General features: G+C 35.6%; 1 protein-coding gene across 13 annotated transcripts in view; it reads left to right on the top strand.

The window, feature by feature from the left end:
• Positions 1–14,221, top strand: part of Pcdh7 (protocadherin 7) — a 417,092-nt gene that overhangs the window by 59,125 nt on the left and 343,746 nt on the right. For 7 of the 13 annotated variants that reach the window (XM_006504023.4, XM_006504019.4, XM_006504024.4 and 4 more), the window contains exon 2: positions 10,552–10,611. The exons of the other annotated variants lie outside the window; for them this stretch is intronic. In XM_006504023.4, coding sequence (XP_006504086.1) covers positions 10,552–10,611 — 60 coding nt within the window. The remainder of the gene's footprint in view (positions 1–10,551; positions 10,612–14,221) is intronic. 13 annotated transcript variants of the gene reach the window in all.

The raw sequence follows: 14,221 nt of genomic DNA on the forward strand, positions 1-14,221 counted from the left end.
CCAAGAGCCTACATGAGGACCCCCCCCCACACCCACTTACTCTCATGTCTTTTCTTGATTCTGTAGGTAAGGCTAGAGATTCCTAGGAAGGTCAAGTTATCTAAAAAAACACACTTTGTTCCTCTCAACTTTCAGGCCTAGTTTTCTCACAGCATTACTGAATAATGTCTCAAGATTCTATACCTTGGAACGTATATAAGATCTTTATCACTTAAGTATTTTCTGAAAATTAATTATTTAAAGTTTAGGAAATATTGGTAGTTGACTAGCAATATGGTAGACATATTCTATTCATATAAATCAGCAGCTGTTTATTGTGTGCATCCTGAGTATGTAGGACACCATTGATATGAGACAAAAGCAACAAACAAGAAGGAGAGAAACTTTATTCTGATTAACTTTATGTACAGGATACATTTAACATGTGGATAGATTTTCCTATAGCCATTAGATATTTGTTAAAAGGCGTATTCTGCACTTGAGGAACTGTCTTAGGCATACACAGTTTATGAGAGGAAAGATAAGACTTTGCTGTCACCAAGCAGCGATCTCAACATTAACATTACATCCAAGGCATACATGTGGTGAGGAATTCAGTTAACATGCTTCTACTAAACATGCAAGTAAAGAAATGAACACATGTACATGTGTGCACACGCACAGTGTATATACACCTTAATTTGGGAATCACAATAATTTATATGCGTGTTTTAATTTGTGATTTATTCTTTTTGGATGGCTTGCAATGTAGTTGGATTTTTAAAGTATGTCTCGATGTAAGTATATACATTTGTTGGGTTGAATTCCATCATCTTTGACTCCCTCCACCTTTCCTCCTTTGCTTTATTGAATTGAACTTGAATGAAATCTTTTATTTGTCTAAGTCTATTTCTGTCTGGTAAGGAAGTTGAAATTGATCATGCCTTGACTTTGTGGGCCAGCAGAGAACCATGACATTCCAGAGTATTGATTTTGTGGTGTTAAAGGGTGACAGATCCAGTGTTAAAGTGCCAGGAGAGAATTGGTTTTCAGATTGTACACCATAAGCATTCTTGGCTTTTGCTGAGCCATGCCTGGCTTTTTAAAGTAGAGGATGAAATAGTAATACGTAGTTTTTACTGCATACTTTTAAAAATATTAATTTCTTTCTTTATTTGCTTATTTACTTATTCATTTATTAGTGTATATATATGCATATATATATGTATGTATGTATGTATGTATCTATGGTTTTTCAAGCAAGGTTTCTCTGCACAGATCTCGATGTTTTGGAATGCAGTTATTTCTAGACTGGCTTTGAACTCACAGTGATCGTCTGCCTCTGCCTTCTGAATGCTGAGGGTAAAGGCATCCAAAATTATATATATAATGGCATGTTGAAATAAAATGTCACATGTGCAATGCCATTATTTACTTATCTAAATGTATAGAGCTTGAAGCATGTGTTCCTATATGTGTATCCTGACAATAATCTTTCCTTAAGAGTGTTGAGTAATACTTTCAGTCACCATGACCAATGTTTTGCAAAGCATGTTTATTACTATATAAGGAAGTTGCCTGATACCAAGAAGTGTTGTTAGTTCTCACACTAGTTATTCTTGCAATATTGCTTTGAGTTTACAATCTGTTCTGCTTCCCTGCATTTGTGTACCATAGATAAGAGTTTTGATATCCCAAAGTTGAGAAAGGTCAGAGGTCTGCAAATGTAATGGTTGGTAATTTTTGTTGTTTCTGCCATTGTTGCCTTCTGGGACATAGAATATGGACAGGTTATATTATGATGGCTGTTGTAGACTTAATGTGAGATAAGATCGCATTGGCCATCCTCCATTGTTCAAATTTTCTGACAGGATTTGTTGCTTATAAGTGCAATGACTTTTAGTGAACACTTGGAAAATAATATTTTGATTATATGATAATCGCTTAGAAACTCTACTGAGTTAAGTCCAAGTGTATCTTTCAAACTAATCAAAGCACGTGTGATTCATGGACTTTAGCCAATGCGTCACAGTCATCTTTCAATTTATTTCCACATGTTCATCCAAGTTACTATTCTTGCCTAAGATACAGACATGCAAAGAAGAATAGAATGTATTTTCTAATGTATGTTTGTTCTGTTTTCTAACAACATAAGTATTTTGCTTAAGCAGATTTGCTAGGAAATGACAGCTTTGAAAAATTGGACATAGAAGTTACTGGAAGCATTTCAGTTCTAAGCAATCTAAATAGTGCAGAAGGGAACATGAAATATCACTGTGTTTTAAAGATGACAGTTTTGTCAAAGATCCTCTTGCACTCTTCAGCTTAAAACAAATGGAGTAAATCAAGAATATATCTGTTCAAACTGTGCAAGTATCCTCACTGAGAAATCCCTTCTTTCTAGGGGCATCTGTTCAGATTGAGGGGAAACTGCCGTTCTCTTGGCTTAATTTTTGGTTTGGTGAATTTTGAGGCCATGGGATTTCATAAGAAGAGAGTATCCTTGAGAAGAGAGGAAACCCATTATATATATCGAGATGGGGGGGGGGGGAGATGTGTGTGCATATGGTTAATATTCAGAAATATAAATATCACTGTAATATGATGTTTGTGTGTGTGTGTGTGTGTGTGTGTGTGTGTGTGTGTGTGTGTAACAGAGAGGAAAATGGAGATGCATGGAGAAGGAGAGAGTGAAAGCTCTTATCTTGTAAGAGACTAAAGCAAAAGGATCATGAGTTTGAAGCCACACTAGGGAACACGGAGAAACCATGCACAAAACAAAACAAGGAGACAAAACAAAACATAAAACGATAATAGCAACCTTAAACGGCTTAAGCTTAGATGCTAGACTCTTTACAAATGTATTTAAAACATAGATATTTAGAAACTTTTTTTTTTTTTTGAGTTGGAAAGGCAGGGCCAGTGTGACAGTATCAGCCTTCAGGCACAAATTCATCAGTAACTAGAGAGGCAGTGGGGTGCAGAGTGCTTAAGAATACAGAGATTAGAGGAGACTTCCTGGGCTTAAAATTCCACTGATGCCATGCTCTGGCTCTGTGATTTGGCCAAGTTATTTTCTCAGGCTTGAGTCCTTTCTTTGTTCCATGTGATTGCTGATAGTATCTGTTTCCTACTGACCCTTGCACAATAGCTTGAGATCCTGTAAACGCGCAGCAGAATCTTACTTATTATCACTATTTGGAAAAATTCCACACGTGAGGAGGCCAAGAATGGCAGCAGAAAATTTTAGGAATTAACTCAGAGGGGAAAATAAAATAAATGTTAACTTTTTTTTTTGGGGGGGGGGATATTCTCTAACACCTTTTCTTTCAAGAAATTAATAAGTGAATGTTGGCCGTCATTATAGTTTTAGTAGGAGGATTATTGTTGATTATAATTGAATAAAGAATATACACATTCACTAATGTATTTTAGAGGTGCTACTACAAGGTAACCACTGAAGATTTCTGACTCCAATTTCCACAGACAATCAATATACTAATTTAAGGTTCATAAGGTAGACTCAGATTTTCTAGATTCCGTTAACAAGAGGTTGCCTGCAAACTTCCCTCTGACAGTTAGAACAGTGTCTATGTTTGTTGAAGTAACTTTCACAAATGGTTTTTATGTAATTCTGTGTACACTTGTGGGCAGAATTTGCCTCCTATTAAGAAGGTACCCAATAGTGAAACTTTATCTGCATTATCACTCAAACTATTCCATGAAAACGATTGATTTGTCATGGTACGCATTAAAAGCATCCTTATATGTGATTTATTTATACACTTTACCCCATTTTAGAGCCCTTCAGCTTTTCCTATTAATAGGATTGTCATTTTATATATATGGATGGATTCTTGGTATAGTTTGGCTTTGAGCCATAACGTTATCTATCCTTTTAACTCTTTGGAAACGTTCACTTATCTTCAGCGCATTAGTGCAGGTTCAATTTTGTTTCAAGTTCGAGATGACAAAGGTCACTTCATTAGGGCCCTCAATTGCCTCACTTGCCTGCAGTCCTCAAGTATCTTATACAAAGGACCATAAAAAGATGTTCTGCTTCCATTACCAAAAAGTGAGAAGGGAAGAGAAAGCCAATTATTTGCAGCCCATAAAATCCTTATGATAATTTGGAAGACTTTAATTAAACTAATACATCATCCTACACTTATAAAGACAAAGGAGGAAAAAAGGGAGGAACATAATCTTTTTTTTTTTTCATCTGTTGAGAAACACCATATTGCTTTGTGATTAAGTGCTTTAAGCATTGTGACCTATTTTAAAATCTAAGATTTGCAGTCCTTTTCATATAATATTAAATATATTAAAAAATTGATGCAATATTGATTAGAACAATGCCCTCCACCAAAGCTTGGGATGAAGCTATATTAAAGCTTGGTTTAAAAGCAATTTGTATTATTTTCTTATGATTTTTAAACTCTTCAAAATAAAGATCCTAAAAAAAAAGATTTTTTTAATCACAAAGAATGTTGTTTTGTTATTTTACTCTTATTTTATGTTTTGCTTATAGCCTTATGGATAAGCCTACTGGTGTTATTTACATAAAATCTACTTCTAATGGTAATAAAGTATAGATTGTTGAGTCTGGTAAGCCACAAATCACATTAAAATGGGATTATATTCAGTTTTCACCCACTAAACAGACCACATAACCAGTGTGCCAAATTTTAATTTTTGAGCCTGCTTTCCTGTAAGCTCAAAACTGGCTGGGTAGATTTCTTTTTCTTCTGAGAACCTAAGTGTTTTCTGAGCTATGGTTGTGTTCTTTTCTGTTTACTTTGCTTATTGCTGGTGCTTAGACTGGTGGTTGTTCAGGGCTCTCCACATGTCTCACCATTTTCCAGACTGGTGCAGCTTCTGTGGCATTTGAGGATAGTGTAGCTTCCTCTTACCATCTTCTCATGAGCACCTCCTCCCTTTTTTGTAGGCATGTTATTGCTGTCTTTAGCACACAAAGAGTAGCTAGTACTGCTGTTGTGTTCAAGGGTAGTCAGTCAATAGCATGGTCTAAAGAGAATAATAATGGTAGTTGAAGCTTGTATCATTTATCTTTGTATTGTGAGCTTTAAGAGCAAAAACATGATATTCCACTTTGGTCCTGGGTGAATGAAACTGTAGAACTAAGATACCTTCTATACATTTTTAGTTATATTGTGAATAGATAGAAGTATTGGGACTGATATCTATCACTCTTGGATTCACAAATTTTTTATTAGAGATGGTTACTTAAAATTAAAATTCTAAGAAAAATGAACTAAATGTGAAAGAAACCCTTCAATATGAATAGTAAAACAGAAGAGAAAACTCCAACTCTAACATTACCTTAGCTTTATTTAAACATATAGCTTAGTTGCATGCTTTATCTCTAGAGTTATTAGCATGTTGTCTACATACAATGTTTAGAAGGATGGGTTTGTTCCTCCTATCACACTGCATGCTATTATATGTAGGTATATTTGAGCTAAGGAAAGGAAAACGGGAAGTGCCCAAGACAACCTTAAGAGGAAATCGCCAGTGTACACAGAGATGTCTCACTGCTTCTGACACTATCTCTTCTTTAACAGTTGCCTTTCTCCAGTACAATTCTTACCCTGTCCGTGGGCCCATAGCCTAGACACATTCTAAGTAGACCAGCCAATAAACTCCTTTCTTGTCACCCTCATGAGTCTTCCTCTGATTATTTGGCGCTCTCAGAATCTTACCCTCTTGGGTTTCATCTTTGTCTCCCCTCAGTGGCTAAGTCATTTGTACTCATGTTTTTATGGGTTTCTTTAAAAGACTAAAAAGAAAAAAATGCAAAATTTCCCTTAGAATATTGCTGGTCTCTCGGGTTGCTGTGCATTTCTTTCTATGCCACTTACTGAACAGGACTTTAAAACCTTAGGCATCGTTGCTGACACTAAGATTCTATGATTCTAATAGGACGCCAAGTCAATCAAGATTGATTGCCTGGCTATGCAGCCCAAGGAATTCTTTTATTAGGCTCCAAGTCATTCACTCTCTGAAGTAAGAGCAAACCATTTAAGGTGAGAAAGGGGTATTCATTATGATGGCATTTCCTTTCCTGGCTGATTTGGTGGGTAATATCTAAAAGCTTCTGTTCTTTAGCAATGTGTAAATAATATTGACAAATGTGACTGTGAATATATGTGTGCACACAACTCACACATCAAATAATTTAATTATGATCAAGAATGATATCTACATAAGCTTCAAGAAAACAGCATACCATGTTCATTTATAGTGGCTTACGAAATGTATAATTGTGCTTATTTTTAAAAAAAAAACATGTCCCAAAGGGAGGCAGTTGCTCCTATGTTTGAAAGTAAAAATAAAATAGTAATTTTTGTGCAAACAGTGTAGTGAAAAATAGATTTGTTAGGAACCCTACTCTTAACTTGGGTCCCTGAGTTAAGAATATCACTTATTCATATGCAATTTCATATAACAAGATTCCTATCTCCAGGTTCTACTTTCTTCCATGTGAAGAGAGCAAAGTTCAGATTACTACTTCACAAGGTCTTTGTAAGGTTAAATTAAAAGCCACATACGATATTTTAATAAACATTCTTGTGAAGAAAAAAATTCATTCATATGTTGGCAAGTTCAGAGAGGAAGATATAAAAGTGTATTAGATATGAACATTACATGACACGGGATCTTTCATAAGGAAATACATCAAAGAAGCAGGAAGACATTTTTATGGTTACATTTCATGAGAAGTGGAGAGTCAGTGAGAAGTTTGTTGGGACAGGAAGCGTGAACCGATAGTTATGCACCAGTAGGGAGATAGCATGGCTGCTTTGTGCAGATTCATGTGTGGCCCTGTGTTTTCAGAGATAAGGATATTCTTTTCCTCTCGGTATACACAGTTCAGCTACAGAAGTCTTCCAAGTGATAATAGATAGATGACCTGCTTGAGGAAGGCAGCAGGAAGGTGAGGGGCCATCTGCTTCCTCCGTTTGCTCAACTGTGAATGTGCCTTGTACTGGGGCCCTGTATACTAGCTGTGACAGCTTCACATTAACAGTCATCGCAGTTTACAGTTTTTGTAAATTATTCATATAGATGACAAGGAAAGATCAAATTACTATTGCAGATTACCTTTTTCACTGTCCTTCAACTATCTAAATCCTACGCTTACTATACTTCTTATTTTAAAGCGAGTTTTAATATTCAAAACCTAAATAAGCTTTCAGTACCATTAAAGGCCTGTATTTCCTCTTTATTATATAACTTAAAATGACTTCCTTATTGGGCAGTCATACTCTCAAATATTAATAACAACTTCAGCTTCTCGACTGTAAAAATTAGTATGAATTTGTTCTCTGTGTTATGGAATACACTCTGCTTTTTATGAGACACCTTTCACCATTTCCTCGATTTGAACATCACTCAAGGAAAAAATAATGCATATTCATAGAGTTATTTTACATATTGCCAATTATATGCAAACACATTCAACAGACACGTGCACTTAATCTTCTCCAATTACATAGGTGCATGATTAGAATTGAAGCATACCTAATGAAAATAAGTAGAAAAATACATACATATTCTTTCAGAGAATGTATATTTTATTTTCTCTGGTTTTGGATTTTTTTTAAGAATCATAGTTTAAAAGCCCATGTATTCCTATGTGGGAGACTTCTGTCTTTTCTTAATACCTGGATCTGAGTACTCCTTCTATTCTCTGAGCAGTTCATTCCCCCCTCTTAGCTCTTGTTCAAGAAGCACAAAAAGTAGGGGCGAGAGTCATTTTTACAAGGCAACTGCTTTCTAATAACTTTTGTAAGCCATATTCCTAGATTAATTGGCCTTTTTGTTAGGAAATGAAAGATGAGTGAGGTGTGGTGATAACCTCATAGGAAGGGGTCTAGGATGACTTGGCCTCAAATGTGTGTGTGTGTGTGTGTGTGTGCGTGTGACTTGTCTCAGTGATAGAAATGAATTAAGGAGAAAGGTTGAAAGGGGAAGACACAAACTGTGTCTTTACAACTGTACCTGAATTGGCCTTGGCTGAAGAGTTGGTCAGTTCTGGTTTACTGGAGCCTATCTCCTTAGCAGTAGTGATCTGAAAATTGCATCCAGGGTGATGTTAATTAGTTGTTTCAAATCAAAGCAAACACATCCTGGTAACATGAATTTCTATTCAGCCTGTCCCCAACACTATTTTCAGATCTGTGCTTCCTAAATGATTCACAATGAGCTCACTGATGATTTGAAATATGCAGTTTTGTTTCTAAACATTAATACTTAATGGTGAAAAAAGAATCCATCTATTTTGACTCCAGTGACAGGAGGATATAAGTATATAGTTGTATTGTTTTATGCATCAAAGCCACAAACACCTCTCTACAATTAGTTAAATTGTCACATAGTCCTGAGAAACATTTTAATAAGGGGATTTCATTATCTTGCATGATAGGATGGTGCATATATTATTTAAATGTGTTATATTCCTGGGTATGATGATAAGTTGAAATTATAAGTCAACTTTGAAAAAAATAAAACATTAAACATTTTGACTCTGGGAAGCTTTTATTTTTTTAAATGTTTTATTTATTTATTAAGAAGCTTTGCAGAAAACTGCATAGATGATCATCTTTAAAGAAAAATCAATCATTCTCACATGAGAAAGATAAAAAGAAACATCATGATATTTTTATATTGTCAGACTAAACTTAAGAAATAGAACAATTGGAGACAGTGATGTGCTAGCAAAGCATAGAGCATTTGCTGCCGTTCTGAAGAGCTGTATTCTAAGACCAAAAGCCATATGACAAATAATATAAGGAAAGGATGTCCAACAGTTTTAAAATTTCAAAATTCCATTTATGATATCATGGAATGACAGTGATTTTATCTACATAGTTTTCATTTCTCAAATATAGATTCATTCATTAGCACAATGCATTAGCAACCAATCATATTCAGATACCAGGAAAGAATAGGTGGAGTGAACAAGATGTATACCCTCAGGGAGGACACTGTAGCCTTGAATGTGACAGAAGCATTAAATCAATAACTATGAAACCGCTAAATGTGTCGTAAGCACTATAAAAACTTGTCATATATGGGAAGGGCAAAGGACATAGAACCGGCAGATGGAATGTTTGCATGCTTTGTGATTATGTGGTGACTATAAGTTGCTTTGCAAATAGAACATGTAATGAAATCTTCCAAATATCTTGAGTAAAGATGCTTGAATTAAATGTGTACTGATAATTTTACGAAATGAGAAAAGGTACATCCAATTAATTTCATGATTTAGGTCATATGTACCTGTGATTTAGTTTTACAATTGATCAAAACATCTTGCAAATTATTAACTTGTCTTACAGAACAATACTTCTTGAAATAGATATTTAATAAGCATGTGTGACATATTAAAGAATTTTAAACTTATAGAGATAATACAGGTTTCTCACTGTCAACAGTGTTTCCCAAAATAAACCTTCCTCTCAAATGCAATTAATTTTTAAATAAGTCAGTCTTTTTCTATACTATACCTTTTATAAATAGATTAATAAGCAGGCAGGGGATGACAGCATGTACTTCTTTCCTAACTTTGTATTTGCATGTAAGTATGTTGTGACCTTGGAAGTTAAATTGAAGATTTTTCTCTCCTTGTCCCCATTCTTAAACATTTTGAGTCATGAACTTTATTCACCGTATTTACACTCTGAAAATGACATTATCCTTTTAGTGATTTTTCAAGCTTACTAAAGATTTTCCTATCATCATTTGTGGCATCGAATTGAAAAGAAAACGCTTTGCATAGCTTCTGGCGTAGAAAGCAAAAAGTGGCCCATTGATTGATCCCAAGTTCAGAAAAATACTTAACACCATTTAAAGCTATTTTTTTAGCACCAAAATATTTTGAAGGCATAGTGTCATCACTGCTATTTGTGCAAACTAGATACAAAGACATGGGACACCGCCTGACAATAGTCTTGACTTTGAGGAAGAGAGCAGTTCAGGTTTAGTAGCGATTTGCAGCCCATTTATGCAGCACACATTAATGAACGGGCTTCTCTCAAGGGAGAGTGAGCCACATCATATTTTCATTTAGAGCGAAAGCTACATGGAGGGTGTGAACATTTAGATCTAGCTCACATCTCTGACACTTCCGGGATGTGTAAGTTCAAAAGCATCTGCAGCGTAATTACCATATCACTCTGTTCTGATTATAGAATATAGCCTCTGCACGCTCCATCCTCCCTCCCTTTGACATTTCATAGCCTTGAAAAGCTTGAACCCTGAAACAAAATTAACACAATGATTCTTATACCAACCAAACGTTTCTTGTCAGAGACAGCATCCTTAGGATTAGCCAGCTGTATTGATTTAGGTGCCCCAGGGTTGTTAATTGTAGTGAGAACTGCTAGATCTCTGTGACTTATGAAAAAGGTTGTGGCCACCGCAAATACATCTTTAAAAAGAAAGAAAACCCTTACCCAAGATACGCAGTTCAAGCTTTGCAAGTAGGCTGGCTAAACCCTACTCACATCCCTGTAAAGCAGACATATATTTTTGTATTTTTTATAGGTGGATACAGTGCAGACCACGAACCCACCTGGCCACATTGAGGAATCGTGTAAAATCAATGTATGTGCTCGTAAGTGAAATACATGCCAAGTTCCAACTCAATATGTTGGATCCTAATAGACCCGGATTTGTCTTGCGTAGAAAGAAATTGATTTCCGGGGGGCAAGATCACTAGCTCATTAAACTGAAGCCCCAGTTTTGAAGAACACACACACACAGACACACACACACAGACACACACACACCAAAACTTCTGCAAAAAGAAATCAAACTGTACTTTGCAATGGAATGAGAACGATGAACGTCTAAATATGGACTTAACGAGGGATGTGAGTGAGGTTTTGCAATCTTATTGATTACTGTGGGGAGAGACTCATGTCACCAAATGCAGGATCGTGAAAAGAACAGGAAATCCTTTCTTCACTTCTCAACTGAATGAACTCAAGTAAAGAGTGGCCATATACATCTGCTCTCGTTTCTGCTTCTTAAGTTGGAGATAAACGTGCTTTCATTCTCTTTGCTTGAACTCGTTGGGACACATTATATAGAAATCATCAGGGCCTGCGCTAGATCAACAAAGAAGTGGAAGTGTATACCTCAGGACCGAATTCCGGAAACTAGACGATTTAATGGTATTTAATAAGGCTTTAAGGAAAATATACCACTGCCAATCAGGGAAAGCGAGGAACTTAGGACTTGAGAGGAAATACAATGTATGTCATTCTGGCACCCACTGAACATGATTCATGATGCTGTAGAAACAGAAGTTAGATCGCAATGTATTTATAAATTTTTTTTCATCATTTCCGAATGAGTTTAGGATTAGCCACACAAGTGTTCAAGGAATGCATGTCCATTATGTCAATAGGAAACTGGCCTTTTAAATTTGTGGTTCTATTCATTCATGTGTGTATAAAAGGGCATATATATATATATATATATATATATATATATATATATATATCCTCAAACAAACAATCAAACCAGGATGAGCTGCATGCAAGAAGCTCTTTGCATTATTGTGTTGATTAATCAAGGGAAGACACTGTATAAATCTGCAGCTGAGTTTTTATATGCGTGTGAATGTAAGTGTGTACAATGGTGTGTGTGGAAGGAGATAAAAATTAACTATTAGCATTTGCACTTTGGTCTGTTACCTAGAATGTAAAGAGGTCACATCAACTCTCCTAAGCCATTTCTTCTGTTATTTTTAATGATTATTATTCAGAAAGCAAGTGACTCTAAAATAGGATGTCTACTGCAGAATTTTTTCCAATTAAATATATTTGATGTGATTGAGCCATTTATGTGAAGATGGCACTGATGTATGATAATAGTGAGTGTCACTCATGTGAAATTAGTGTGCAGATAGTTGAAAATGCATATTATAATCCTTCAGACTGTTTTCTTCCATGACAGGATGTGAATGAATCATGGAAGCTAATATAGAAGGGACTACAGAAATATTTGTTTTCATAATCATAGCTTTTTATTCTGTCACTAGGTTATATGAGTTTAGCCTTTACCTTCTTTGTTCAGCATAAAATAAGTAAAAAATAATCTTATGTTTGCATAAATCAGGTAGTATATATTTGAAAGAGATGAACATATTTTTTGTAATCATCACGTGCCATAAAAATTTTGAAACTACTCTCCAAGTGACATTTTTATTCATTTCTCCTTATCTTGCTGATTAATTTTGTAGTTGAATTTTTACCTCTACTTTCTATGTGACAATCAATTTGCACCTGATCCTCTATCTATAATGTTACAGAGATTTTTATCTTTATTTATGCTATTATCATAAATTATAAAACAAACTGTATGATTCTATCATATTAAATATTTTTTGTGACAAATACAATAAAAAGAACACTACTTACTTTAAATATGCCTATGTTTCCTAAATCAATAGTCCTTTTAAGCACATTGATCTATACCACACATTCCTCTTACTAGTATTTATTGGAGAATAAGAATCTTAGACACTAAAGAATAAAAATTTTATAAAAATATATTTATACGTAAAGTATAATTAAATCATTTCCCCCTTGCCCTCATCCCTGAGATATGTATCATTTCAGCTCCTTGTAGTCCCTCCCAAGTCCCTCTCACTCCTGTTTTCTCCCTCTCAAATTAGTAGTCTCTTTTTATTTGGTTATCATTGTTACATATAAATCTAGATGCACAAATATATAATTACAACCTGCTTAGTCTGTTTTTGTTATTTGTGTGTTTATGAGCTGATCACTTTGTTTTAGATAACTATTTAAGTCTAGTTGTCCTTCTCCTAACAGTCATTAGTTGCCTATGGGTCTTGTTTAGAAGTGGGGTTCCATGAGACTGCCCCCTTCCACCATAGCCTGTCAATTTTTACAGATACCTTTTATGAAGCCATTTCTAGGAGACAGAGTCTCCTAACGAACTTCCTGGTCCTCTATCTCTTACAATCTCTCTACCCTCTCTTCAGGTATGTTCCTTAAATAGTAGCTGCAGAAACTGTTTTGAAGTTTGAACTGTTTGAACTGGGTTCCATGCAATCCACTGATCTCTGCAGTACAAACAAACTGCCCTGAACATCTGCAAATTTGTGTATGACTTTGAGTTCACCAAATCCGAGAAATCATGCTTTGATATTCAAGCTCTAATAAGCCTTTGGCTATTTTGGTTAAATTAATTTTAAGTTTGACAGTTTACTAAAAGTATCAAATTTGATAGTTTTCTAGTTCTATAAACCAATTCTTCCTGCTGATCCCATTATTAATAACTAATAACTTTCACTATTAAGGGAGCAGTATGCCATATTACATTTTAATTGTCACAAAGTACAACCCACACTTCAAGACCAAGTTAACAAAATGCACAGTTTCTGCTACTGTGCTCTTGATTGAGCCAAAAGGAAACAGGCCATGGTATACATAATTATGTCCTGGGATCAATACTTTCCCTCTAAGTTAATTGAAGCAAGCAGCACCCAAGTACAAAATCATTCCTTTTACAACAGAGAAAAACATTTTGTCCTGCCTAGAGATGAACGCATGCCCTGGCAAAATATTAGAGGAAGAGAACCAGTTTTTCTTGCTCTTTATCCCTCCCAGCCCCCCAAGGATTGATCTGCACATAAAGGTCTCCATGACTTCAAAGGCATTTCTGGGCTTGGATCAGGGTGGCTGAGTTCAGAGGAGTGGCAGACTACTAGCCCCTGATGTTTATTGCTGGGAGCTCTTTTATCTAATGGTAATTCTTTGCTTAGAGGAAGCAACAGAGAGAGCAGTCTCCTGACTGTTAAAATTTCCAGATTAATGTTTAGTCGCAAAGCACCTCACACACACACACACACACACACACACACACACAAACACACACACACACACACACACACACACACACACACACACACACACACAGCAGTACTTTCATTTTACATTCCTGCTACTACTCCAACTGTGGAAGTTCCAAGAAACAGTAGAGAAGGAAAGGAAAGCAAATTTCTGTATCCACAGACGCAGTATATATGTCATGGGTATATTCTCACTGCAGCACACTGACTTGTAAAGTAGGATGGCTTTTATAATATACAGTTGGTGTGGCTGATAGTTTCCTTCCTTCCTTCCTTCCTTCCTTCCTTCCTTCCTTCCTTCCTTCCTTCCTTCCTTCCTTCCTTCCTTCC

Source organism: Mus musculus, chromosome 5 (assembly GCF_000001635.26).
Source record: "Mus musculus strain C57BL/6J chromosome 5, GRCm38.p6 C57BL/6J".
NCBI classification, from domain to species: domain Eukaryota; kingdom Metazoa; phylum Chordata; class Mammalia; order Rodentia; family Muridae; genus Mus; species Mus musculus.